Source organism: Babylonia areolata, chromosome 7 (genome assembly GCF_041734735.1).
Source record: "Babylonia areolata isolate BAREFJ2019XMU chromosome 7, ASM4173473v1, whole genome shotgun sequence".
Taxonomy (NCBI): Eukaryota; Metazoa; Mollusca; class Gastropoda; order Neogastropoda; family Buccinidae; genus Babylonia; species Babylonia areolata.
In genome coordinates this window covers 46,930,600-46,955,599 of record NC_134882.1, presented here as the reverse complement: position 1 = coordinate 46,955,599, position 25,000 = coordinate 46,930,600, and the positions used below count along the sequence as shown (strand labels likewise).

The window sequence follows — 25,000 nt, the reverse complement described above, 5'->3', positions numbered from 1 at the left end:
ACCTTTACAGAAAGAGAGCGAAACTTCTTTGACAGGCATATTTCTGACACGAAAGAAAGGGGGGGTGGGGAGGGGAGGGTGAGGGGATGCGGAGTGGGGGGGGGGGGGTGTCCTGCCCAATTATCGGGGAGTTGGTTTCCTTTTTTTTTTCTTTTTTCATTTCTTGGTAATTAGAGAGTTGGGTAACTGGGGGGTTGGGTGGAAGGGGATGGGGATTGGGGGGTGGAGGCACCTCTATTCTTGTGACAGGGCGTGCCAACAGGACGTTCACCTAACCCCCTCATCTGGAGGGTGGGGCGGGAAGCTTGGGGGCGGGGTGGGGGGGCAAAAGACAGGGTGAGGCAGGCGCTACTAAACAGCACGCCTGATGTGGTCTCCTCCACTACCACACAACACGGTGAAATAGTCCCTCGCTGGCTTTTTGACTCACTTGTGTAAAAAAAGTCAGTCTATGTTTTAACCCGGTGTTCGGTTGTGTGTGTGTGTGTGTGTGTGTGTGTGTGTGTGTGTGTGTGTGGGTGTGTGTGTGTGTGTCCGTGTGTCTGTGTGTGTGTGTGTCCGTGGTAAACTTTAACATTGACATTTTCTCTGCAAATACTTTGTCAGTTGACACCAAATTTGGCATAAAAATAGGAAAAAAAATCAGTTCTTTCCAGTCATCCTGTTTAAAACAATATTGCACCTCTGGGATGGGCACAAAAAATTTTAAAAAAAGAAGCCTGATTATATGCAAACTGCATTTACTGTTATATTTATATTTTTTGTATTCTCTAAACTTGGCACTTTGACCTCTTATTCTGACACAACAACAAGAGGAGTCATTATTATCATTTTTTGTTCAAACTGGAACTTATTTTGCTAAGCATGGAATTTTTATTTATTTTTGCAAACGTTTTGGTGCAGATAGTAAAAAAAGGGAAATTACTCTGTAATTAATGCTAGGGGACTTAATTTATCACAAGTGAGTCTTGAAGGCCTTGCCTCTCTTGTTTTGTTTTGTTTTTTGTTTGGTTTTTTTTGCTGATGGTGCCATGCCACACTTTTGTCATCCCAGCAGGGATTCGGGGCCTTTCCTCCCCCTGCTGATCTTTTCCCCCTTTTCCCCTGATCATGCTGTCACCCTTCAATAGTCTCATGAGAGTTATCTGCTTCCTTTTTTTAAATATTTAAAAAAAAAAATGTTCAGATATTTTTTTTTTAAAGTAAGCAGATGTGGTGTAGCGAGCGAATAATTATGGATCAGTCTGCATGCTTTGAATAGGCGAAACGGGAACGGCGGGTAATAGGCAAAACAGGACAAACAGTACGATACAATACAACTTTATTAACAATTTAATTTCCAAATGAATGAATAAATTTGTATTGTATTGTATTGTATTGTATTGCATTGTATTGTACTGGTTGTCCTGCTTTGCCTACTACCCGCCGTTCCCGTTTCCCCTATTCAAAGCATGCGGACTGATCCATAATTATTTGCTCACTACACCACATCTATTTACTTAAAAAGAAAAAAAAAAGAGGAGCAGATTACTGACCCCAAACAAAATAAAAATATAACAATCGATACATAGAAGGAATGCAAAGTGATTGGAACAGCATAGAGAATGTGACACTGAGAATGTCCATAGTGTGTGTGTGTGTGTGTGACAGAACACAATTGCCTGTGCTCAGTGAACTGCAAGTCAATCGGAAAACAAACCTCAAATTTCAGTTGCTTATGGTTAAATCAATTAATCAGTGAAAATGGTGTGTTTGTGACATTGCTTGACATTTCGTCCAGATTCAGTATCAGTTTCAGTAGCTCAAGGAAGCGTCACTGCGCTCGGACAAATCCATATACGCTACACCACATCTGCCAAGCAGATGCCTGACCAGCAGCGTAACCCAACGCGCTTAGTCAGGCCTTCGTCCAGAATGGTGGGATTGTGTGTGTGAGAACATCAAGAAGGGGTATCAATATTTAAAAGCAGCGAGGAGAAAACATTGGGAGGGGGTGTCAATATTTAAAATCAGTGAGGAGAAAACATTGGGAGGGGGGCGGTGTGGGTGTCACGGGGGTGTGTGGTGGGGTGTCAATATTTAAAATCATCGAGGAGAAAACATTGGGAGGGGGTGTCAATATTTAAAATCAGCGAGGAGAAAACATTGGGAGGGGGTGTCAATATTTAAAATCATCGAGGAGAAAACACTGGGAGGGGGTGTCAATATTTAAAAGCAGCGAGGAGAAAAGAGGGGGTGTCAATATTTAAAATCAACGAGGAGAAAACATTGGAAGGGGGCGGTGTGGGTGTCACGGGGTGGGGGGATGTCAATATTTAAAATCAGCGAGGCGAAAACACTGGAAAGGGGTGTCAATATTTAAAATCAGTGAGGAGAAAACATTGGAAGAGGGTGTCAATATTTAAAATCAGCGAGGAGAAAACATTGGGTGTGGGTGTCACGGGGGTGGGGGGGGGGGGCGGGGGGGGGGATTGGGTGTCAATATTTAAAATCAGCGAGGAGAAAACATTGGGAGGGGGTGTCAATATTTAAAATCATCGAGGAGACAACACTGGGAAGGGGTGTCAATATTTAAAACCAGTGAGGAGAAAACATTGGGAGGGGGGCGGTGTGGGGGGGGCGGCACGGGGGGCTGGGGGTGGGGTGTCAATATTTAAAAGCAGCGAAGGATTCTTCGTTCTGTTCCGCATCACCTTTTCTTGTTTTCTATTCTTTGTGGGGCCCGTCAAACGCACGGTATGAAAGGACAATCTCATAACCCTGAGATTTTGTCTGTGTGTGACCCGGGGGGAAAAAAAGACTCCAGGTGTGAAAAAGTGGACGATGAAGGAAGTGAGGGACGCGAATTGGGGGCAGGGGGAGAGGGAAGGGAAGAAGAGTGCCGTTTGAGAAAGTCGCGCAGGAGGGCAGTGCTGACAGTAAAACTGAGAGGTTAGAATGAAGTTGAAGGGGCTGCATGATGTGGGGGTAGGGGTGTGGAAAGGTGGCTTTGGAGTGGAGGGGAAGGGTGTCGGGGGAGGGAGGGAGGGAGGGAGGGAGGCGAGCTCTGTGTGTGTGTGTGTGTGTGTGTGTGTGTGGTCTGGGTGAGCGCTTATCAACTGAATGCACATTATACACCTTCTGGCTGCATTGTGCTCTTTCCTCCTTTATTCATTGCCTTGTTTTTTCTAACTGGATCTTGGCCTGAGGTTTTTCACCAGCGCCCGGCCCCTGCTTTCAAGCATGCACTCAAGCACGTACACACGCACATAAGCACACGCGCAGGTGTACATGCGCACATAGACAAACACACACGCACGAACACCTGCGTACACGCAAACACGCGCACGAACACCTGCGTACCGGCAAACACACGCAGTTTCCCGTACGCGCGCGTACACGCGCATAATGATGATTAATAATATGGTGATAATGATAACACAACACAGCATAACACAGCACAGCACAGCACAGAACAACACAACAGCACAACACAGCACGGCACAGCACAGCATATCAAACAGCGCAGCAAAATAAAAATAGTATTCCAATGCGGCGTGGACACGATACCTTTTGGTTTGCAGTGTACCGAGAAGATCTCTTCCACCGCCAGCAGACGTGCCGCCGAGCTGAATTCGTCCTCCACAGGGGCACCACCACCACCACCACCACCACCAGCAGCAAAAGCAGCAGCAGCAGAAACAGCAACAACTCTTCTTCTTCGTTTCCCAAGCTCTTCTTCCAAACATGCCGTGTGGATCTGAACCTGAACCCGAACGACCCCCTCTCACCAACACCACCACAACCACCACCATCAGCCTACTACCGCTTGGGACTCCCAACCAACTTCACATGTGCCGAAGAGGAATCTAACTCCCTGCTGACCCAAAAACCCGGAGAGAACACCGCCAGATGTGCTTCTGCCGCCCACTCGATTGAGAAAACTACCACCGCCACTGCTACAACCTTCACCAAGCCCACCCACATCCCTGCTGACGACGACGGAGCCCGGCAAGCAGGAGATGCGGACAGGGACCAAGGCAAGGGTGGTGGTGCCCTTCGTTACCACTCGTGCCTCGGTCATACGCTGGTGCCCGCGGACTCTCCGGTGCCCGCCGTGCCCTTCGGACAGCCGTGCCTCAAACGCTTCGTGGAGGAGAGCTGTCACGACGACGTCGGCGATTCTGGGTTGCTCGTGCCGCGCCTCGTGCACTACGTGTGGTTCTCCCGACACCCATTGGATCTCGTGACATTCCTTAGCGTTCTGGCTGCTTACAGGTGAGTGGTACTATACGAAGCGAAATGTTTCTGTAGGGATTGCAGGCCTGCTTTCTCGGGGCACCTTTCGTTGCTTGCAGAGCGAAAAGTAGGTCGTATGACGTCATGGGCAGCCCACCACCGTAACTGACAGTTTGCACTGCCTTTGTTCGAACAGCTTTTTATTATTATTTTTTTTTTAATTAATTTTTTTTTGGCAGAGTGTATAAATGGATCAGTTCGGATAGGTAATGACAGAGATGTCAAAAATACACGCCCAAAATAAACAAGACTAAAGCAAATAATGGGTGTAATTATTAAATCAAATATATATCGTAAACTTGCAAAAATACTCCCCAAATATGTTCAAAATCCTTCCGTCAGAACAGCGATTTCCATGACGAAATCTTGGACTTTCGGTGAACAGAAAAAAAAGAAGAAGGAAACGGAGACGCGCATGCGCACGCGGTTCTCGCTGAAAATAACCTGGGAACCGCCACGAAAATCAGACGAAAGTGGGTCTGCGCACCCTCCTACCAGTGTCAATGTGATGACATTTGCATTTACTTTGGTCCCTCTAAACTTGTTTGCGTGAGTTTTGTGTTTAAATTGTTTCTTGTTGGGTAGGATCTGAATAAAACCAGGATTGGTGTCCTTCCCTTGCTTTTTCCGCCATGTTGTTTCTTTGAGTTGAAATTGTCTGAAGCAAATTTTATTTAATGAGGGTAATGAGTGAAGCAAATCGAAACGAAGCAAAGTTGTATTCCACCATGGTAATCAAGTAAGAACAATATGTATGCTTTTTCCTCACCTACGAAGCCGGTGGGTAAAAAAAAAAAATAATAATAAGAGAGAGAAGAACACTGAACACTGAAATGTTCAATGCAATGCTTTAGCTGTAAAGCTCTAGTGACATAGCAGGTGCAAATCAGAACAAAAATGGTGAAAAAAAAGGAACAGAAAGGAAAAACATAATCAAAGTAAACTAAACTACTATGGGATAAGCGGCACGTTGGTACTTTGTCATTTGCAGTCGGGTACTGTGCCTCCCCCCCTCCCCACCCCAGTCGTTCGTCTCCAAGGTTTGATCAGTACACAGGAAACAAATTACATATAATCCGTATGATCATTATTTAAGCATGTGACATCGACACACACCATATCAATGCGAACACATAACAAAGTACATATAAAACATATTATAATTATTAAAGCATGTAACACCGAAACACGTCATATCAATACGAACACATCATAAAAATACATTGTCAAAATTAACCATCCAAATGTAACCCTTCCCTTTTGTCTATGCCTTTTTTCCCCTCATAGAACCCATACTAAATTTTTAATTAATTAATGAGTGTTTGGACAGATAGTAAACGTTTTACGTATATTTACTGCCTCAGATACATATTTTGCTAGTGAGAGTATCATATCTTCATTTTCTGTCATCAGTGTGCCGAGCAAATCTTTTCTCTGCACTGGAGCTGTATTGAAAAGGGTACAGTTTTTTTTCGCAATTCTTCGTATGTTTTGCAGTTAAATATGAAATGGTTTTCATCTTCTGGGCTTTCGCCACACATTGGGTAAGGGGATGTTGCTACGTCTGAATCAAACCATCTTCTGTTGGCATTCAGTCCAAGTGTTCTCAATATGAGCCTCGCAAATAGATTCTTTGCCACTTGTTTGTTACGATCTTGATACACAAATGAATAGAACCATTTATACCTATAATTGCTCTCTATTTCTCCGTGCCAGTTTTGTTTGTAACATGCTATAAGTCTATCTTTAAAATCAGATACAAAGCCGCTTTCGTGCCCTACTCCTTGGCACATCCAGACCAGACCGAATCCATGTTCCGTTAGTGTTTTCTTGATGTGGAATACCCAGTTCTGTTTACCCTTCTCCTCTTGCAGCAGCAACATCTCGTATGCTTGCCTACATAATCGCATTTTACAATTAATTTAATATGCAATGGGTACCTGCCAGTTTTGCCATACATTATAGTGTTTGATGAATGTAATGGGACACCAAGAAAGCGCTTCATTGAAAAAGTATATACTCTTTCCATTTGATTACTTGTCATGAGTCCCCATATTTCCGCTCCATAGTTCAAGACTAGTTCAACGTGTGTATCGAAAAGTTTCCAGAAAAGCTGTGCATCAATGGACTGTAGTCTCCTGCGTGATTAGTGGTTAGTGGTGGCAGTAGTGTGTTTTAGTAGGGGGTACTGACTTACATAAGTGATTTCTAACTTACCTGTTGAATTATAGTCAGACATTCTGACAGAACAGACAGTCTGACAGACAGGCAGACTAAAAAGTCTTCCGAACTCAGAAAGTTCAACACCAACAACAACAACAAAAAACAAAACAAAAACAAACAAAACACACACACACACACACACACACACACAACACACACACACACCAGCTTTTGGCCACAACAAGTGCGTCAGGCAAGGGCAAGGGTGACAAAGTAGAATCTTTTGTCGCAGTTGTGTAAGAAGTGGAAAGGAGATGATGGTTACGGGTAGGTAGGGTTACAGGTAAGAGGAGGTGGGGGTGGAGAGGGGGTGGTGGTGGTGGGGGGAGGGTTGAAGGGAGAGGAAGAAAGACAGGGTGCACTTGCACACCCTGCCACACACTGCCACCCACACTTGCACACACTGCCACGCACTGCCACCCACACTTGCACACACTGCCACGCACTGCCACCCACACTGCCACACACTGCCACCCACACTTGCACACAATGCCACACATTGACACCCACACTTGCACACATTGACACACACTGCCACACACGGCCACCCACACTTGCACACACTGCCACCCACACTGCCACCCACACTTGCACACACTGCCACACACACTGCCACCCACACTGCCACACACTGCCACCCACACTTGCACACACTGACACAGCCTGCCACACACTTCCACCCACACTTGCACACACTGACACACACTGCCACCCACACTTGCACACACTGCCACACACTGCCACCCACAACTACACACACTGACACACACTGGCACACACTGCCACACACACACAAACACTTGCACACACTACCACCCACACTGCCACCCACACTGCCACACACTGCCACCCACACTTGCACACATTGCCACCCACACTTGCACACACTGCCACCCACATTTGCACACACTGACACACACTGCCACACACTGACACACACACACTTGCACACACTGCCACCCACACTTGCACACACTGCCACACACACTTGCACACACTGCCACACACACTGGCACACACACTGCCACACACACTTGCACACACACTGCCACACACACTTGCACACACTGCCACACACACTTGCACACACTGCCGCACACACTGCCACACACACTGCCACACACACTTGCACACACTGCCACACACACTGCCACACACTGCCACACACACTGCCACACACACTGCCACACACACTTGCACACACACTGCCACACACACTGCCACACACACTTGCACACACTTGCACACACACTGCCACACACACTGCCACACACACTTGCACACACACTGCCACACACACTGCCACACACACTGCCACACACACTTGCACACACTGCCACACACACTTGCACACACTGCCACCCACACTTGCACACACTTGCACACACACTGCCACCCACACTTGCACACACTGCCACACACTGCCACCCACACGTGCACACATTGACACACACTGCCACACACTGACACACTGACACACGCACTTGCACACACTCTATTAACCCCCTGACGCCAATTGTGTAGAGAAGTGAAAAAGGAGGGTGTGGCGGGCAGGTAGAAGTGATCCTGTACAAGACAGCTGTTGTGCACGTGTGCATTAAAACATTTTGTGGGATTGACTGTTTTCTTCGTCCTTTATCGGATCCTCTCCTTTGAAGCAGTTGTTATCGGGCTGTGTGCTGCTAATAAATACAGACAGTTCCATCATCGCCCACACCTGCAGATCCTTTGGGTTGTATAAGGGGGGGGGGGGGGGGGGGTGTGAAAAGGAAAGGCGGTGCATGGCGGTATTGGGGACCAAGGGGTCGGCCTGAATCGGCATCATTCCGATCCGCTGATATGATCCGCTGGGAGAAGAGACATACAAAACATGTCAAACCTGTCTATAATTTCTGAGGATAAAAGAGAAGTACCGGTGAGCTTTCAACCACCCCCCCCCCCCCTTCCCATCCCCTCCCCCCCCCTCCCCCCCCGAACCCTCACAATCCAGTCTTCGCTCTAAATACGGCATACACTAAATAAGTGTAAATGACAGAGGCATAAGCATGACGGTATAAAAAGAACTTAGAATAGATAGACAACACACACACACACACACACATACACACACACGCACGCACACACACACTTTCAAAGGCATTAGTTCATAGTCCTATTTCTACATTCCTTTAATGTACTTTATACTTTATAATTGTGTTGATGGTTTTAGTTGTTATCATCATTATTGAATTGTTACTGTGAAAGCTAATTTCATGTTAGTTATGTATTTCTTGGTAGTTATCTACATTTTCTGTATTATCCTGATTTCTCATTCCCCTCTCCCCACCCCCCCTCTCCCCGCCCCACCTCACCTTTTTTTTTCTTTTTCTTTTATCGTCTAATATCACTAATAGTGAAAAGACGCTAAACTAAAGAACGAACACACAAACCGCAGCAGACTATTATCGTTCGTTATTGGGTTGGGAAGGAACGAGAGAATAAAATGGAGGAAGAGCAAAGGGGATGGAAAAATGTGAAAAAAAAGGGATGGAGGAGGGATGGAGGGTGGTGCATGAATACATGAGTTGTTAATACACATACATATATATTTCAATATATATCTGTATATAAACCGGTATGTATATTATTGAATAACAAGAGTATGTGAATATAGACGAACAAATAATTATAGTCAAAAAGAAGTGAATAGTAGTCATGGGAGCACATGTCCTTTTGCATGAAACTGCTGTTAAGAGAGAGAGAGAGAGAGAGAGAGAGAGAGTTGATTTCACTTCCACATATTACTTTTAAAAAAAAATTCATTCCAGTTCGTGTACCTTTTTTTTTCTTAATTGCAGCTGGTTCATTGACAAGTAACCAATTTAGAGCACGGCTATAAGATTTGCTTGATGCGCTCTGACTTATCTGTTAAGCAGCTGCTTTGATGTCTATGTGAATAAAGTCTGTTTAAAACACACACACACACACACAAACACGCGCGCGCGCGCACGCACGCACGCACACACGCACACACACACATAGACATACAGAGACAGAGACAGAAACTTCTTCTTCTATCATATTTATCACTGTCATCATTATCGTCATCATTATTATTATTATTATTATTATTATTGTTATTGCTGTTGTTGTTGTTGTTGTCGTCGTCGTCGTCATCGTCGTCATCATCATCATCATCATGTTAGTGCCTGAACCCCCTTCCTGTGTATCCGCACGCAGAAGCTGAAACACGCACGTTAAAGATCCTGCAGTCCATGTCGGCGTTCGGTGGGTTTTGGAAACAAGAACATACCCAGCACGCACAACCCCGAAAACGGAGTATGGCTGCATACATCGGCTCAGCCGCCGATATTTTCTCCCCATTCACTAGACCTTGAGTGTTGGTCTGGGCGCTAGTCATTCGGATGAGACGATAAACCGAGGTCCCGTGTGCAGCTTGCACTTAGCGCACGTAAAAGAACCCACGGCAACAAAAGGGTTGTTCCTGGCAAAATTCTGTAGAAAATCCACTTCGATAGGAAAAACAAATAAAACTGCACACAGGAAAAAAAAAACCCAGAAAAAATGGGTGGCGCTGTTGTGTAGCGACGCGCTCTCCCTGGGGAGAGCAGCCCAAATTTCACACAGAGAAATCTGTTGTGATAAAAAGCAATGCAAATACATGGCGGGGGTAAAACAATCAGAACGGTCATACGCGTAAAAGGTTGCATGTGTGTATGAGTATAATTCATGTGTGCGTGACTGAAACCTGACTGAATGTCACATGAAAAGAATGATGAGCGCCCATTGACAAGCTGTCAGATGGCTCTTTCCTAGTAAGGCGTCCTGCTGTGCAAAATTTTGATGACCCCGTGTTTGTAAAGCGCTTTAACTCTCTCCATACGAAGGGCGAAAGAGACGAAGTTAACAGCGTTTCACCCCAATTACCATCATCAAAATGTTGCAAGCGGAATGGTCTTTTACTGAAGAGGTGAATGTTGACAAAGATACCACAATTCTGACGACGGAAGCTAAAGGTTGGGTCATTCAGACACGTACACCCAATGGATATCCGAGGGGTCTGTGAAGAGAGGACTGGCCGTACTGAGTGAGTTAAACTTTGTATTTGTATTTCTTTTTATCACAACATATTTCTCTGTGTGAAATTCGGGCTGCTCTCCCCAGGGAGAGCGTCACTGCACCACAGCGCCACCCATTTTTTTTTGGTATTTTTTCCTGCGTGCAGTTTTATCTATTTTTGTTTTTCCTATCGAAGTGGATTTTTCTGCAGAATTTTGCCAGGAACAACCCTTTTGTTGCCGTGGGTTCTTTTACGTGCGTTAAATGCATGCTGCACACGGGACCACCACTCAAGGCCTAGTGTAGGGGGAGAAAATAATCGGCGGCTGAGCCGTGATCCGAACCAGCGCGCTCAGATTCTCTCGCTTCCTGGGCGGACGCGTTACTTCTGGGCCATCACTCCACTTGGTCTCTGACCGAGGATAGGCGCTTTTTTTTTTAGCACCCATATCATCATCATCATTATATTCATTATATTTACTTCTTTTTTTTTTGCAGGTTCCTGGACCCCTGTCTGATCCTGTTCCACGCGGACACGGTGCCCGAGGGTCCGTACTGGCGGGCACTGGCCTCCCTGGTGCCCGTGCTGGTGGTGGTCCGGAGGGAGGCCCCCGCCCAGGTGTTCGGCCGACCGCTAGGGGCCGTGCAGCACAAGTCGGACATCGCCAGACTGGAGGCCCTGAAAGGTTAGAGGGAGAGAGAGAGAGAGAGAGAGAGAGAGAGAGAGAGAGAGAGAGAGAGAGAGAGAGAGAGAGAGAGAGAGAGAGAGAGAGAGAGAGAGAGAAGTAAAAGAAAGAAAGAAAGAAAGATATGTACTTACTCAGAAACGTGTTTTTTTTTAGATCTACTTTTTTTATTTGTGTATTCATAGTAGCAGCAGCAGCACCACCACCAGCAATGACAGTAGTAGTAGTAGTAGTAGTAGTAGTAGCAGCAGCAGCAGCAGTAGTAGTAGTAGTAGTAGCAGCAGCAGCGGCAGTAGCAATAGTAGTTGTAGCACCACCACCACCACCACCAGTAGTAGTAGTAGTAGAAATCGTAGCAGCAGCAGCAGCAACAGCAGTAGTAGTAATAGTCGTAGTAGTAGCAGTGGGAGCACCACCACCACCACCACACCCACCACCACCAGCAATGGCAGTAGTAGTGGTAGTTAGCAGCAGCAGTAGTAGTAGTAGCAGCAGCAGTTGCAGCAGCAGCAATAGTAGTAGTAGTAGCAGCACCAGCAGCAGCAGCAGTAGCAGTAGTAGTAGTAGTAGTAGTAGTAGTAGCAACAGCAGCAGAAACATCAGCCAGCAGCACCACGACCACCAGCAGTACTAGTGGTAGCAGCCGCAGTAGCAGCAGCAATAATAATCAACCTTTTCCGTGACCATGACCTTGCAGAGTACGGAGGGATCTACCTGGACGGGGACCAGGTGGTGCTGAGAAGCCTGGACGAGTTCCGCGGCAAGGAGTTCGTCATGGGCCACGAGAACGCCCGGAACCTAGCCAACTCCTTGCTCGTCTCCGCCCCTCACGCCCGATTCATCGACATCTGGTACAGGAACTACCGCTCCTACAACCCCAGGTAAGTGCAATGCTGGCCTCTTTGGGTCTCACCCCGGATCGTCTATTTGCGGTTCGCCAAGCCAGTGCGTTATGGTCACTACGAAATCAAACGAAGACGACACTGCTCGTCACCATTCTTCTTCTTTTTACTACTACTACTACTACTACTACTCCTCATTACCATTCTTCTTCTTCTTCCTACTACTACTTACCATTCTTCTTCTTCTTCTTCTTCTTCTTACTACTACTACTACTACTACTACTACTACTACTACTACTACTACTACTACTACTTACCATTCTTCTTCTTCTTCTTCTTACTACTACTACTACTACTACTACTACTAACCATTCTTCTTCTTCTTCTTCTTCTTCTTCGTCTTCGCCTTCGTCTTCTTCATCTTCTTCTTCTTACTACTACTACTACTACTACTACTTACCATTCTTCTTCTTCTTACTACTACTACTACTACTACTACTACTTACCATTCTTCTTCTTCTTCTTCTTCTTACTACTACTACTCCTCATTACCATTCTTCTTCTTCTTCCTACCACTACTTACCATTCTTCTTCTTCTTCTTCTTACTACTACTACTACTACTACTACTACTACTACTACTACTACTACTACTACTAACCATTCTTCTTCTTCCTACTACTACTACTACTACTACTACTACTTACCATTCTTCTTCTTCTTCTTCTTACTACTACTACTACTACTACTACTAACCATTCTTCTTCTTCCTACTACTACTACTACTACTACTACTTACCATTCTTCTTCTTCTTCTTACTACTACTACTACTACTACTACTACTACTACTACTACTACTACTACTACTACTACTCCTCATTACCATTCTTCTTCTTCTTCTTCTTCTTACTACTACTACTACTACTGCTACTACTACTACTACTACTACTACTACTCATTACCATTCTTCTTCCTACTACTACTACTTACCATTCTTCTTCTTCATTTTACTACTACTACTACTACTACTACTTACCATTCTTCTTACTACTACTACTACTACTACTACTACTACTACTACTTACCATTCTTCTTCTTCTTCTTCTTCTTCTTCTTCTTCTTCGTCTTCGCCTTCGTCTTCTTCATCTTCTTCTTCTTCTTCTTCTTCTTACTACTACTACTACTACTACTACTACTTACCATCATTCTTCTTCTTCGAATATCTGTAAAGTTGCCTATTTGGAACTACGTAGAATCAGCTCTATCCGCCACTATCTCTCAACCGATGCAACCAAGACACTTGTATGCTCTCTGGTTCTCTCAAGATTGGATTACTGCAACTCTCTTTTGGCCGGCCTTCCCAAATACCTGTTAGACAGACTCCAACGAATTCAGAATAACGCTGCCAGACTCATTTGCAGAGCTTCTAAATTTGACCATGTTTCTCCTCTCCTTCAGTCTCTCCACTGGTTGCCTGTTTCTGATCGAATAGACTATAAGCTATCCACTCTGACCTTTTCTGCAGTCAACGGATCTGGCCCCAAGTATCTTTCTGAACTCATCCATATCTATACCCCGTCTCGCCAGCTCCGTTCTTCCTCTGACACTCGACTTCTCAGGATACCTCACGTCAGAAGTAAGACCTATGGACACAGATCGTTTTCTTTTCAATCGCCAAAGACGTGGAACAAGCTCCCTGATAACCTCCGTCACTCTGATTCCCTCGCATCTTTTAAATCTCGTCTCAAAACTCACCTTTTCCCTCAGCAATAAGTTCAATTGTGGCAGGTCCACAACTACATGCATGTATATGAATGTGTATTGTGTGTGCGTGTGTTTATGTAAGTTTGTGCCTGCCTATGTGTGCGTATTTGTTAGGGTAGCTGTTAGATACACATGTATGTTAAAATGTATGTATGCAGTGTGTGTGTGTGTGTGTGTGTGTGTGCGTGCGTGCGTGTGTGTGTGCGCGTACGTGCGTGCGTGCGTGTGTGTGTGTGTGTGTGGTCACATTTTGGTGTGTGTATGTAACATAGATATAATGTGTTATGTTATCAAAAGCGTTTTTGTAAAGCACCTAGAGCAGATTTCTGGATAGTGTGCTATATAAGTATCCATTATTATTATTCTTCTTACTACTACTACTACTACTACTACTACTACTACTACTAGTGTGGGTATCATTATCATCAGTAGCAATGGTAGGATTGGTATTGGCGTTATCATTAGTGTAATTATCATCATAATCATCATCATCGTCGTTATCATCATCATCATCATCATCACCATCACCATCGTCGTCATGATGATGGCAGGCAGTGGGGCATCCACTCCACCTTCCTCCCCCACACTCTGGCCCGCCTCTACCCCCACCTGATCCACAACGCGGGCTACGCCTTCGTCAGACCCGACCTGCCGGACATCCGGGAGGTGTGGGAGGGCCATTACCACTGGGCCCCGAACCATGCCGTCCACCTCTACTTCCGCTCCATGCTGGAAGGGAGGCAAGTGCGCACCGACTACACGCTGCACGAGTTGCTGGCCCTGAACTCCTCCTTAGGGGAGATCGCCCGCCACGTTGTGTTTGGGTCGAAAGACGCTTGTTTTTCTTCGGGGTGAGGGGGTTGTTTGGGAAGGAAGGAAGGAAGGGTGGTTAGTTGGTGTTGGTGATGATGGTTGGGGATGGGGGTGGGGATGCGGGTGTGGGAGGTGGTGGGGGTGGGGTTGGGGATGAGTGTGTGTGTGTGTGTGTGTGTGTGTGTGTGTGTGTGCGCGCGCGCGCGCGCGCGCGTGTAGTTTGTTAAAAATGTGAAAAAGCAAAAATCTATCTACAACAAAAGAAGACAGATTTCAAAAGGAATTCACTACAATACATTTTTGATTGTTCAATGCTGAAAATTCACATGTGAGTGTATAAGGTCGTTCTTGATATATATTCCTTTATATGTTATTTGAGACAATTGAGATATTTACATTTAGTAAATCGACGATGACGCATAACAGTACAGCGCTTTTGCTTCTTTAAAATAAAAAAAAGAAGAAAAGAAAAAAAAAAAACAAAAACAAAAATGAAGGAGGAAACAAGATATGCGGAGCACGATGATAGCGGAGATTAAGAGTGTGTAATGGAGTGTAGCTGGGTTATGATCCTGGTTGTCCCTTCCACTGAGTCGTGATGATTGCCCCCAGACTTCGATCGAACATATCCAGTTTACGCCAGCATGCATAGCGCAGTAAAAGAACCTGGACAAAACGGCGTTACAGCACAATTTCTATCAGTAAAATCCATTGGATAGGAAAATAATAATGAACATTGTTAAATCAAAATCAAGGAAAAACAGTGAGTCCTCTAGTGTTTACCCCCACGGTTCCTTCGAGAGCAGACACCGAATTCCACACTAGAAGAACCCTTTGTCAAAAAATACAAATGGGTCAGATAACTGTAGGACGGAGCATTCAGCAACTGTCTTCTTTGCAGGCCAAGTTTATGACTTAACCGAAGTATTAAAGTGACGGTAAGACTTGAATTATGAACTGTGATTATAGGAATCATTAGCTGAAGTCGCTTTCGCAATTTTTCATGCCCGACGTGTGTTAGATCCTATTCGATTCACCTATTGTCAAATATCTGTTTTTTTTCTATGATTCATCTGATTCACCATCTGAATTGCCTGTTTTAATTTACTGTTTAGTATTGTCATATATCAGTAACAACTGCAAGCAGAATTAGGGTTTCTATTGTTCCTAAATTCGACCAATCAGTCCACACTTGTATGCTAACCACTTTGTTATCTTTGTATGTCTGCCTTGTCAGTGTTCGCTCTCTGTGGTATTTCTCAATCTGCGCGGATTCAGTCTAAAACTAATTTCAACTCTTATTTCTTTTGGCGGCAAGATCAGGATGTGTCGATTTGATCATAATAGGAATGTTGATTATCTACAATCAGTTCCTTAATGAATACTGCACTCAGTACGACGTCCTACTTTCTACTCACACTAGGATTACAGTGTTTGTCCAATGACCAACTTTAGCTCGGTCAGAATTGTGGTATTCTTTGTCAACATTCACATCTTCAGTATAAGAGCCTTCCGCTTGCAATATTTTGATGATGGTAATTGGGGTGAAACGCTGTTAACGTCGTCTCTTTCGCCGTTCGTATGGAGAGAGTTAAAGCGTTCTGTATTCTTTACTATGTATGCACGGTTTGACATTATCGTGATTTGGCGATTCGGGAAAAGGCAAAACAGGATGACACCGGTTAGACCGATGAGTGATGATCACTGATAGAAGAAGAAGAAACTGTAGGGCTTTCCTCCTCCACATTGCATCGTTGGGCACATAAGATAAGATAAGATAAGACGACTTACTTTATCCCCAACTAGAGAAATTTGCTCAGGTGCATTGTCAAGTGAAGTGATGGCCTAGAGGTAACGCGTCCGCCTAAGAAGGGAGAGAATCTGAGCGAGGTTCGAATCACAGCTCAGCCGCTGATATTTTCTCCACCTCCACTAGACCTTGAGTGGTGGTGTGGACGCTAGCCATTCGGATGAGACGATAAACCGAGGTCTCGTGTGCAGCATGCACTTAGCGCACGTAAAAGAACCCACGGAAACAAAAGGGATGTTCCTGGAAAAAAATTGTAAAAAAATCCACTTGGATAGGAAAAACAAATAAAACTGCACGCATGAAAAAATACAAAAAAATGGGTGGCGCTGTAGCGTAGCGACGCGCTCTCCGTGGGGAGTGCAGCCCGAATTTCACACAGAGAAACCTGTTGTGATAAAAAGAAATACAAATATCTCAACATAGACAAGTTAACAACACGGAGACCACAACTGTCTTCTCACGGACTGTGCAGATGAACAAACCTGTAAGGATCATTCAAAGTGACTGTACTTGTTTAGTGTCTGTATTTGATCTGTGTCTCGTTTTTCAAACTTTTATCAATTTTTCCAAATATTTTTTTCCCACGACTCAAAGAATGTACAGTCTGCGTGTTTGGACAAAACTGCTGTGTGTAGGTTTCTCTCTGTCTGTCTGTATGTCTCTCCAAAGCTCAGTCAACCAGCCAGTCAACCAGTCAGTCTCTGTTTCTGTTTGTCTGCCTGTCTGTCCCTCTTTGTGTAGTCAATCTCACGTACGCATACTTCGTGATATAATGTGTAAATACATTGAAATGGCAAGCCTTTGAAGATTCAGGTATTGTGGTTCTGACTGACGACATGATACCAACATATAATAATGCGATGGACGGCTGCATCTGTATATATGTATAATTATATATATTTTTTCCCATGCATGATGGAGAGAAAACGGGGGAGGTGAAAAGTAATATGCTTTCATTTGTTTGTTTCTCTGAGAGAGAGAGAGAGAGAGAGAGAGAGAGAGAGAGAGAGAGAGAGAGAGAGAGAGATGTTTTTGTTTGTTTTGAGAGAAAAGGGGAAACACATACAGACAGACAGACACACACACACACAGATACACACACACACACATACAGTGCACCCAACAAGCAATGAAACTCTCTCTCTCTCGTTACTTTACACACCCATAAAAAATTTCCACTTCCAAACATGTAAACATTTATTGCTGAAGGTATCTCCTGATTTAAACAAAACCAATTACTTTGAATAAAAAGCATTAAAAACAACAACAACAACACAACAATACAGTATTCGAACCGCCAAAGGCTTCAAACAGACAGGTCATGAGGTTCGACCATGATTTAAAAAAAACCAAAACACACAAAAACAAACAAACAAACAAAACAAAAACAAAAAAACAAACAAAAAAACCAACCCCCCCAAAAAAAAACAAAAAAACAACCGCACCCCCCCCCCGAAAAAAAAGAAGAAAACAACAAAAAACCCTGGACCTCGAACAAAACACTGTATGCAAATAAGACAAAAATTCTGACTTGAGACAAGAACAAAATCCCTGCCAGTATCAACATTCAGTATAAATTAATTCACTAAATACAGACGGAGTGAAACAGTGCGAACAGTTGGCGCTGGGGCAGAAGCCATTTGAATGGACGGAATGTTAATTAAAAAAGAGATGGTTGACGCACGAATGAAATATCGAACAAACCACCTGTTTCGCGAATCTCGTTATTATTGTAAACTGACTTAAAAAAAATTAAATGGACAAGGAAACGTAATAAATAACTGCAATATACTTTCCCCTCACTTATCAAAGACATAGGCGCACAGAACACCAGGTTTTCATATCGACACACAACGGAAACGTTTGCTGACAAATGACTCCAACAACGATCACAGGCAGACTCTAAAAACACAAAACAAATGGTCTACATCGAAGCATTGTGATTTCATTAGAGTTTGTCTCTTTGTCAATACGGTTTTCCTACTCACTTGTATATATCGTGCAGAATGAAAAGAAAGCAGGCCAGGGGATGGGGATGGGGGGTGGGGGGGGGGGGGGGGGGGGGGGGGCGAGGAGGGGTGGTGGTGGCGAGGTGGGGAGGGAACGAGCTTTGAAGTATAGGAACATGGTTTGCATTGCCGATTGAATATTTACAGAAGTGGTATGATGTACAACTGATCATTCGTACCACATTATGTTGTTAACCACAAAATTCACCTTATCAATACTGGCAGTCAAATTACGCAATCTCGCTGGCGATGGGCAGTTTGAACTGGCGTAATATCTGTAAATCGTAATAAACGCTTGGCAGTTTTATGACAAACAGCTTCATTTTTCTGTGTTGGTGACGAAATATTATGGATACTTTGGACAGTCATAGAAACTGGTGCAGACACAGGAAGAAAATTTAGTGTTTTCATGTAATTTTGTACAGGAATTGGATGTCTTTTAACGCTTACTTGCTTTGCATTCAGATTACCAGACAAATCTGATACCATTCACAGCAAAAATAAAACTCTGAGCTGCAAGAAAACCCAGTTGAACGAACAAGTGAAATTCGTTCACAGTACTTTCAGATGTTTTCTACTTTCATACTTTCAATGAACATTTTTCGTTCTGATGGCAGCACAAAGAGATGGATGACTCACTCAAACTTTTTTGTTGTTGAAAATAATGTTTTTAGTTTCTTGAGGCAAAGGAATCCATTCGATGTGTTAAAAAAAAAACAACAACAAAAAACCACAAAAAAACAGTCCGTGCAAGAGACGCCTTTCGCACACATAGAAACAACAATGTCGGTATATACTAATCATAGTGAAAAAGCTTCTTCTGTAGGCAGATCTACTTGTACACAAATCACCAGGACACACACGCACAAAACAAACACACACACACATAGATATATGGCGGTGTAACAAACGAATAAATAGGAAGTGTGAAAACTACACAAAGAAACACACACAGGCTCAGTCTGCACAGAGTTAAGATCCACTGTAAAAAGACAACAACAAGAAAACAAACAAACAAACAAAACCCAGACAAGGGACGGACAGTGTTGGTTCCCAGTGGACAGAGAGGTGAGCGGGTGACCCCATCAAGCTGCAACACCGATAACAGCAATGGACGGAATGGTGGTGTGCTGCTGCTGTGTCTGGTTTTTTAGGCGGCCTCTTCTCCCTCTTCTTCCTCGTCGAATTCGCCCTCTTCCTCTGCCGTGGCGTCCTGGAAAAGAAAGTGGGGAGGGGGGGGGGGAGGAGGAACAAGAAATTAGTGGTAGTTTGATGATGATGATGATGATGATAATGATGATGATGATCATTTAAAAAAAAAATCAAGGCCTCCTCACTTGATACTGTTGATATTCTTCTTCATCTACTACTACTACTACCGGCACTTGATACTCGGACACCCAGATATAATAATAATAATAATCATTATTATCAGTATTGTTATCAGCATTATTGTGTCCCAACACTCAGCTCATATAACATATTGACATAAGCTGACAGATGGGCCAACAGCAAAGTGAGAGCTGTATTATCAATGGTCTTGTCCATAGCGATGGGAAATCATTTACAGCTTAGTCTATTCTGAAGGACATTGACTCTCAAACTAGGAGACAAAATTGCACTGGCTCTTTGTGCTGCAGCCTTGGAGGAGGGGGGCATGGGGGGGGGGGGGGGTAGCTGACCTTTGGGAACCATTCCAACGCCGACTGTCCTAGAACCCTCTTGGCCGATAGAAAGGGGATGTGATTTTTGGCAAGACACTCTCCATAATTATAATAAAATTCTAGCCCAGATAGTCGGGACAGCAGTTGCCTTCTCTGCTGTTCTGATAGTCATTGTCGAACACGACTGACTCATACATACAATAAAAAAAATCATCATCATCATCATTATTACCATAATTGTCATCCTCACCTGGTACCGTTGATACTCGGACATAGGTTATCATCATCATAATGTTGATGATGATGATGATGATGTTGATTATCATCATTATGCTCACCTGGTACTGTTGATACTCGGACACCAGGTCGTTCATGTTGGACTCAGCCTCTGTGAACTCCATCTCATCCATGCCCTCTCCCGTGTACCAGTGCAGGAAGGCCTTGCGACGGAACATGGCTGCACACACACACACACACACACACGCACACACACACACACACACACGCACACAAACGCACACACACACACACATGCACACACACACATTGGTAACAAAAACAACAACGACGACGAGGATGATATTACACCTTTCGCCAATTTTCGCGGGTGTGGAGAAATGGCACTACCACTACTACTACTACTACTGCTACAACTACTATTGCTGCTGTTAGCAATAACAGTAAAACGATAGTTTATGTCTTTTTGCCCATTCTCTGAGACAACGAGAAAGGTTAATATAGCTCTACATCCATCAAGTCAAAGTAACGGCAAGCGCAACTGCATTGTAAATAGAAGCGATGTCACGACAAAGCTGCCACATAATGGAAGGGAGGCTACACAGAATCTCATTCTGGCACATAAGGTTCTTTCCCTTGCACTGGCAAATTAATTTACACACTCGTTGCAAGCAGACATGACACCACTTATCCAACTCCCTTGCACACACACACACACACACGCGCGCGCACACAGACAGACAGACAGACACACACACGACACACGCACGCACGCACACACACACACACACACACACGCACACACACAGCAGGGTTTAAACACAGTTTGGAACTATGGTCGACAAAGATATCAGCACTGATTTAGCGTAGATTACGCTGTATATTTCACGGAAAGCAGCAGTCTTTCTGATAAAACAAGAGTAGTAAAGGAGCTCCAACAAAGCCAACCCGTTAATTTTTGATATTTTTTTTTTGTGATGGGAAAGATTTACGATAATCCAATCTCCAGGGAAATGCTAAGCAGAATAAAACAACAGAATTATTAACATAAAAACATCTCCAGCTGACACGCTGTCGAAGCGAAGAATTTAGGATTCAAACAGCCGCTAGAAAACGATAACGCTAACAATAACGACAGCGGTACTGGTACATCACAATGCATAACTATATAAATTAGTATCATTATTGTAGTCTACGAGGCTCTGTATTCTTGACTCAGCCACTACAACAGCAAGAGTAAAAACCCCTAGGACCTTTTCGTACAGTAGACATGTCCTTATCAACCATGACCCTTCAGCGTACCAACACGCGATTGTATCCACTACAACAACAACAGCAGCAACAACACAACTACTACTACTTAGAAGAAGGAAGGAAGGAAGGAAGGAAGAAGAAGCAGGATAAGAAGAAAAAGAAAAAAAAGAAAGAAAGAAAGAAAGAACAAGAAGAATAAGAAGTACAAGAAGAAGAAACACACACACACACACACACACACACGCACACACACACTAGCATACACACACATACACACACACACACACACTAGCATACACACACACGCGCGCGCACACAAACACACACACACACGCACATTGTACTTTTTCAGCCAAGCAAACACTGGTATCTAAATAGAAAACAAGAAGAAGAAGAAGATGTAGAGAAAGAAGAGTACATTTACGTAGCATTCTAAAACCTCTCAGAGTGCTTTAAAAAAAAAAATATATATATAACATATTTACCAGTTCAGGCCTTCCCAATCTTTGAATCATCCATTCACATTTCTGTTTTTCAAATTGCTTTACTGTCAGATTTCACCCCCCCCCCCCCACACCCCCACATTGAGTCGGGGGGGCCGGGGGTGGGGGTGGGGGGGGGAGGTCCCTACCCGTGAACTGTTCGGAGACACGCTTGAAGAGCTCCTGGATAGCCGTGGAGTTGCCCACAAAGGTGGCGGACATCTTGAGGCCCCGGGGAGGGATGTCGCAGACGGCGGTCTTGACGTTGTTGGGGATCCACTCCACGAAGTAGCTGCTATTCTTGTTCTGCACGTTCAGCATCTGCTCGTCCACCTCTGTACACAGGAATGAATGAATGAATGAATAAGGGAGGAAGGAAGGAAGGAAAGAAGGAAGAAGGGATGGAAGGAAGGAAGGAAAGGAGGGGGCAGGGACGAAAGAAAGAAAGAAAGTAGGAAGGAAGGAAGAGAGGAAGGAGGGGGCAGGGAGGAAAGAAAGAAAGAAGGAAGGAAAGAAGGAAGGATGGAAGGAAGGAAGGAAGGGAAAAAGGTGGTGGGCAGGGAGGAAAGAAAGAAGGAAAGAAGTAAGGAAGGAAGGGAGAAAGGAAGGAAAGGAGGAAGGAAGGAAGGGAGGAAGGAATGGAGGAAGGAAGGAAGGAATTATGTTCAATGTCCCGTCACACATACTTGCAAAGACCATCTTGCAAGGGACAGTCAGTCAGAGGAAGATGCAGACGAGGCTGATTGAGAAAGAGTCTGAGAGTGGGGATGGGGGTTGGGGGAGGGGGGCGAGGGGGGGGCAGGATACAGTCTCCACAAATGGACAGTTAATGAATAAATCTAGCAGAATCATCCCCAGAGAGCGGTAGAGGACTGAACCATGTGGAGGAGGAGAGTGGTTACATTGCTTTCACCAGTGCCCCAACGACATCAGCAAGTCAAGGAACAGGTAACAGGTAACAGGTAACACACATACTTGTGACTCGTGACATTAACATCTAGTAAAGTATTGAATTTTCACGTTTGGTTAAACACAGATAAGTAAATGACTCTATAAAATAAAAAAAAGAGAGAGAGAGGAAGGGGTGTTGTTATCAAGTGAGCTGGGATGAACAGAATAGATAGAACATGGACTTAGATTTTTGGTTGTTGAAATAAACATAAGTACAGTTAAACATCAACGTCCCTCCAAAAATACCAGACATTGCCTGGGGGTGGGGGTGGGCGTGGGGGTGGGGGTGGGGCAGTAACAAGGAATGCTAATAATCCACAGTAGACAAGACCGAAAGGATCTCTTGATAGTAAATCCCAAAATACTAGTATATATCAATAATATCCTAATCTAGCGTCCTAAATTATTGCACCCATCTGTATCATTTTCATGGTTTGTGGGACCAAAAAACCTGGAAAAAAACAAGATGGTGGCACGCAAGTTTAGTGACCAAATCCAAAATTGAGTAAAATAGCGTACAAGATAGAATAGAATTGAATGTGTCTTTCTTACCAAGTGTACCGGGGGTCACAAGGAATAGGGGGGGGGAGGGGGGAGGGCGTGGAGGGATAATACATAAAAAAGTAACAAACATAGATCGAAAATAATATACAAAACACAGATACAGTAGAGTTTTGGACACATATAAACAAAAGTCGAAACCCACTGAAAATGGGTTACACATGCAACATCTCGTACTAATGGTAATATCGTTTCATACATGCACACAAAAATGCTGGTTAACTAGGTCTCTGGACTTAGGATGCTAAAAAATAGGACTTTGTATGTTTAATGACAGTGCTAAAATGTATAAGGATAAGCCCGGAGCTTCCTTTTTGAGGAGGTGTCTGGGTTTGTTCCCACGTACCTGTTATTCACCGTGTTCTGGTTGAGTCGGTTACATAAGTATTTGTATTTGTCTTTTTCGTCACAACAGATTTCTCTGTGTAAAATTCGGGCAGCTGTCCCCAGGGAGAGCGTGTCGCTACACTGAGAGCACCACCCTTTTTTTTTTTTTTTAATTTAATTGTTAATTTTTTTTTGTTCCTGCGTGCAGTGTTTTTATTTGTTTTTCCTATGGAAGTGAATTTTTCTACAGAATTTTGCCAGGAACAACCCTTTTGTTGCCGTGGGTTCTTTTACGTACGCTGAGTGCATGCGGCACACGGAACCTCGGTTTATCTAGTCTAGCGTCCAGACCATCACTCAATGTCTAGTGGAGGCGGATAAAATATTGGCGACTGCACCGTGATACGAACCAGTGCGCTCAGATTCTCTCGCTTCCTGGGCGGACGCGTTACCTCTAGGCCATCACTCCAGTACCACTGGCTTGAGGTTGTGTACCTTGTGTAAGAAGAGGGTTACTACTCTTTCTTATTTAGAAAAAAATAAAGACTTTAACACCCGACCACCACCCACCTTTCATGGACATGCGCCCGCGGAAGAGAGCGCTGACCGTGAGGTAGCGGCCGTGCCGGGGATCGCAGGCCGCCATCATGTTCTTGGCGTCGAAGATCTGCTGCGTCAGTTCCGGCACCGTCAGGGCCCGGTACTGCTGCGAGCCCCGCGACGTCAGGGGAGCGAAGCCGGGCATGAAGAAGTGCAGGCGCGGGAAAGGCACCATGTTAACGGCGATCTTGCGTAGGTCTGCGTTCAGCTGACCTGGAAATTAGAAGGGGGCAGGGTTAGGGGGAATTGAATGGGGTGACTGGGAGAGGATGACAATTCATAATCGTAGGTACCTTGACTAAGTAATGGGGACACGGCGATGGTAAGGATGAAAGAGGGGACGATTAACAACAACGATCTTGAATAGGTCTGCGTTCAACTGACCTGGAAAGGGGAGGGTTAGGGGGAATAGAGGGGTGACTGGGGAGGATGACAAATTAT

General features: G+C 44.4%; 1 protein-coding gene and 1 pseudogene across 2 annotated transcripts in view; one reads left to right on the top strand and one right to left on the bottom strand.

Annotated features, from left to right (window-relative positions):
- LOC143284078 (uncharacterized) overlaps nucleotides 1-14,741 on the top strand; it is a 22,543-nt gene extending 7,802 nt beyond the window's left edge. The window contains exons 2-5 of the mRNA XM_076590712.1: nucleotides 3,564-4,257; nucleotides 11,059-11,246; nucleotides 11,944-12,127; nucleotides 14,403-14,741. Of these exons, the coding sequence (XP_076446827.1) occupies nucleotides 3,564-4,257; nucleotides 11,059-11,246; nucleotides 11,944-12,127; nucleotides 14,403-14,706 (1,370 nt within the window). The 3' untranslated portion in view covers nucleotides 14,707-14,741. The remainder of the gene's footprint in view (nucleotides 1-3,563; nucleotides 4,258-11,058; nucleotides 11,247-11,943; nucleotides 12,128-14,402) is intronic.
- A 3,170-nt stretch (nucleotides 14,742-17,911) lies between these two features.
- Nucleotides 17,912-25,000, bottom strand: part of LOC143284079 (tubulin beta chain-like) — a 44,966-nt pseudogene continuing 37,877 nt past the window's right edge. Inside the window, exons 6-9 of the transcript XR_013055486.1 lie at nucleotides 24,530-24,772; nucleotides 22,270-22,455; nucleotides 20,486-20,604; nucleotides 17,912-19,696 (exon numbers count right to left, since the gene is read on the bottom strand). The product of XR_013055486.1 is annotated as a tubulin beta chain-like (transcript). The remainder of the gene's footprint in view (nucleotides 19,697-20,485; nucleotides 20,605-22,269; nucleotides 22,456-24,529; nucleotides 24,773-25,000) is intronic.